Source organism: Penaeus japonicus, unplaced genomic scaffold (genome assembly GCF_977035675.1).
Source record: "Penaeus japonicus unplaced genomic scaffold, GWHDUDI00000001_assembly GWHDUDI00000007, whole genome shotgun sequence".
NCBI classification, from domain to species: domain Eukaryota; kingdom Metazoa; phylum Arthropoda; class Malacostraca; order Decapoda; family Penaeidae; genus Penaeus; species Penaeus japonicus.
In genome coordinates, this window is record NW_028234409.1 from 20,978,560 (window position 1) to 20,981,059 (window position 2,500).

General features: G+C 34.2%; 1 protein-coding gene across 4 annotated transcripts in view; it reads right to left on the reverse strand.

Moving 5' to 3' along the window:
* LOC122258223 (glycine receptor subunit alphaZ1) overlaps window positions 1–2,500 on the reverse strand; it is a 45,429-nt gene that overhangs the window by 6,951 nt on the left and 35,978 nt on the right. For all 4 annotated transcript variants that reach the window (XM_086538563.1, XM_086538564.1, XM_086538561.1 and 1 more), the window contains exons 8-9: window positions 2,365–2,500; window positions 1,932–2,063 (exon numbers count right to left, since the gene is read on the reverse strand). The exon at window positions 2,365–2,500 is cut by the window's right edge and continues 94 nt beyond it. In XM_086538563.1, the coding sequence (XP_086394689.1) occupies window positions 1,932–2,063; window positions 2,365–2,500 (268 nt within the window). The remainder of the gene's footprint in view (window positions 1–1,931; window positions 2,064–2,364) is intronic.

Below are 2,500 nucleotides of genomic sequence, written 5' to 3' on the forward strand. Positions count from 1 at the left end.
TATAACAACTACTAGCACAACTACTGCTGCTGCTACTACTATTACTACAACTACACTACTACTACTAGCACTACTACTGCTGCAGCTGCTACTACAGTTACTACTGCAACTATTGTCACTACTACTACTACTGCTGCTGCTACTGCTACCACAATAACAACAACTATTAATACTACTACTACTTTTAGTACTGCAACACCTACCACTACTACTACTACTATCGCTACTACTGTACTGTTGCTGCTGCCACAACAACGACTAATACTACTACTACTGTTATTACGATTACTACTACCACCGCCTCTTCCAGTAGTAGTGCCACTAATAATGATGATAATAATGATAAAAATAGTAATAATAGTGAATATTGACAAAAATAATAATGATGATACTATTGCTGGCACTGCTGCTACTACTACTGCTGCTGCTGCTACATTTAGTACTGCAACAATAGATTATACAATTACTTCTCCTACTACTAATGCTACTACAACAACTACTACTGCTGCTGTTGCTGCTACTACCACTACTACAACTACTACTACTGTTGCTGCTGTTGCTACTACTACTACTTTTAGTACTGTAACAACTACTCCTACTATTCATTCTACTACTATTACTACTACTTTTACGATTCTTATTACTACTGTTACTATCACTAATGCTGCTACTACTACTACAATTACACTACTCGTACTACCAATGTTTATACTACGGAACAAATAAAAATTGCTATCAGATGTCCTTTTCGCACTATTTCCACTACTACAATAGCACTACTATTGATACTAATTCTACTGCTACAACTACTACTACTATTACTATTCCGCCGATGATAATGATCGTGTTAATAATAATAACGATGATAAAAACGATGAAAATTATAACTATAATGATAATGATAACAATGATAACCCTAATAATCATGAAAATGATAAATGCATTGTTATGATAATGATCATAACCATAATCATGATGATATTGATGATAATAATATAAATGATGATAATGATAATGAAAATAACAATGATGATGGTAATAATGATAATAATAGTAATGATAATAATTATTATGATGATAATGACAATTACAATAATAATGATAAAAATAACAATACTACAACTACTATTACTTCTACTACATCTACTACTTGTAAAAATAATGATGATAATAATAATGATAAGAACAATAATAAGGATAATGATAACAATAAAGACAAAAATTATAAAAAAAAAAATAATAATGATATTGATAACACAAATTGTAATAGTATTGATGATAATGATTAGAATAGTGATAATAACAACAATAATGATGATGATATTTACAACAACAATAATGGTAACAATAGTAATGATAATAGCAACAATAATGAGGATGGAAATACGGATGATATTGATAATGATTTTGGTAATAAAAAGGATTTTGGTCATTAGTAAAATGAAAATGATAATGGAAATATTAACAATGATAATGATTATGATGATGATGAGGATGATGATGAGGATAAGGATGAGGATGATAATAGTAAGGGTAATGATAAGGGTAATGATAATGGTAAGGGTAATGATGATAACAACAATGATAATGATAATATTGATACAATGATAATAAAAAGAACGACAATAAGAATGATGATTAAAAAGCAACAATGATTATTACAATAGTAACGAGGGTAACAATAATAATGATGGTAATAATGATAATGATGATAATAATAATTATAGTAATAATGATGATATGATTAATGATAATGATAATTATATGGATAACAACAACCGAATGGCAGCCAAAAACAATGTCGATTCTAGCACATCAAGTCACATCGCGTTCGAAATAAAATAGATGAGACAGATATGGCAGGGCTACGGGTTCTCGAGCGCAGGACGCACCTCAGGCATCAGCCATCTGAAGTTACATCTTTCACTTACCAGCTTGGGTATCTTGAACATGGTTTGTGAATGACTCATTATCTTCTTATTGGCAAGCCAGTTGACTAGCGTGAATTCCAGCAGCGCTCCAAATACCATGATCATGCAGGTGCCGATCCACACATCGATGGCCTGTTGAAGATCAAGTGAACCTTTTGTAGGAAGCGTGTCACCCCGAAGGGAGATTCGCCATGATCAGATACCGTTATGGACAAAGTGAATATTGGCAACACTTGACGATTATATGCATGGGGGGGGGGTATTTTTTTCTCCGCCCTCACTGTTTTCCACCCTCCCTCTCCCTCAAACACAGATTTCATGATCAGTCATAGAGATCTAATTTGTATTGGAATCTCCGCCACTAATTATCAATTATGTTTTTTTCTTTTTTATTATTATTCTATGTGCCTGTACTGGAACTAACGACACCAACCTTGACGTAGGAGACAGGCGGTAAGGACGCCCTGATGCCCGAGGCGAGGGTGGTGAGGGTGAGCAGCGTTGTGACTCCGAGGGTGATGCGGCCGGGCACGGCGTTCGGGTCCAGCCAGAAGGACACCCACGAGATG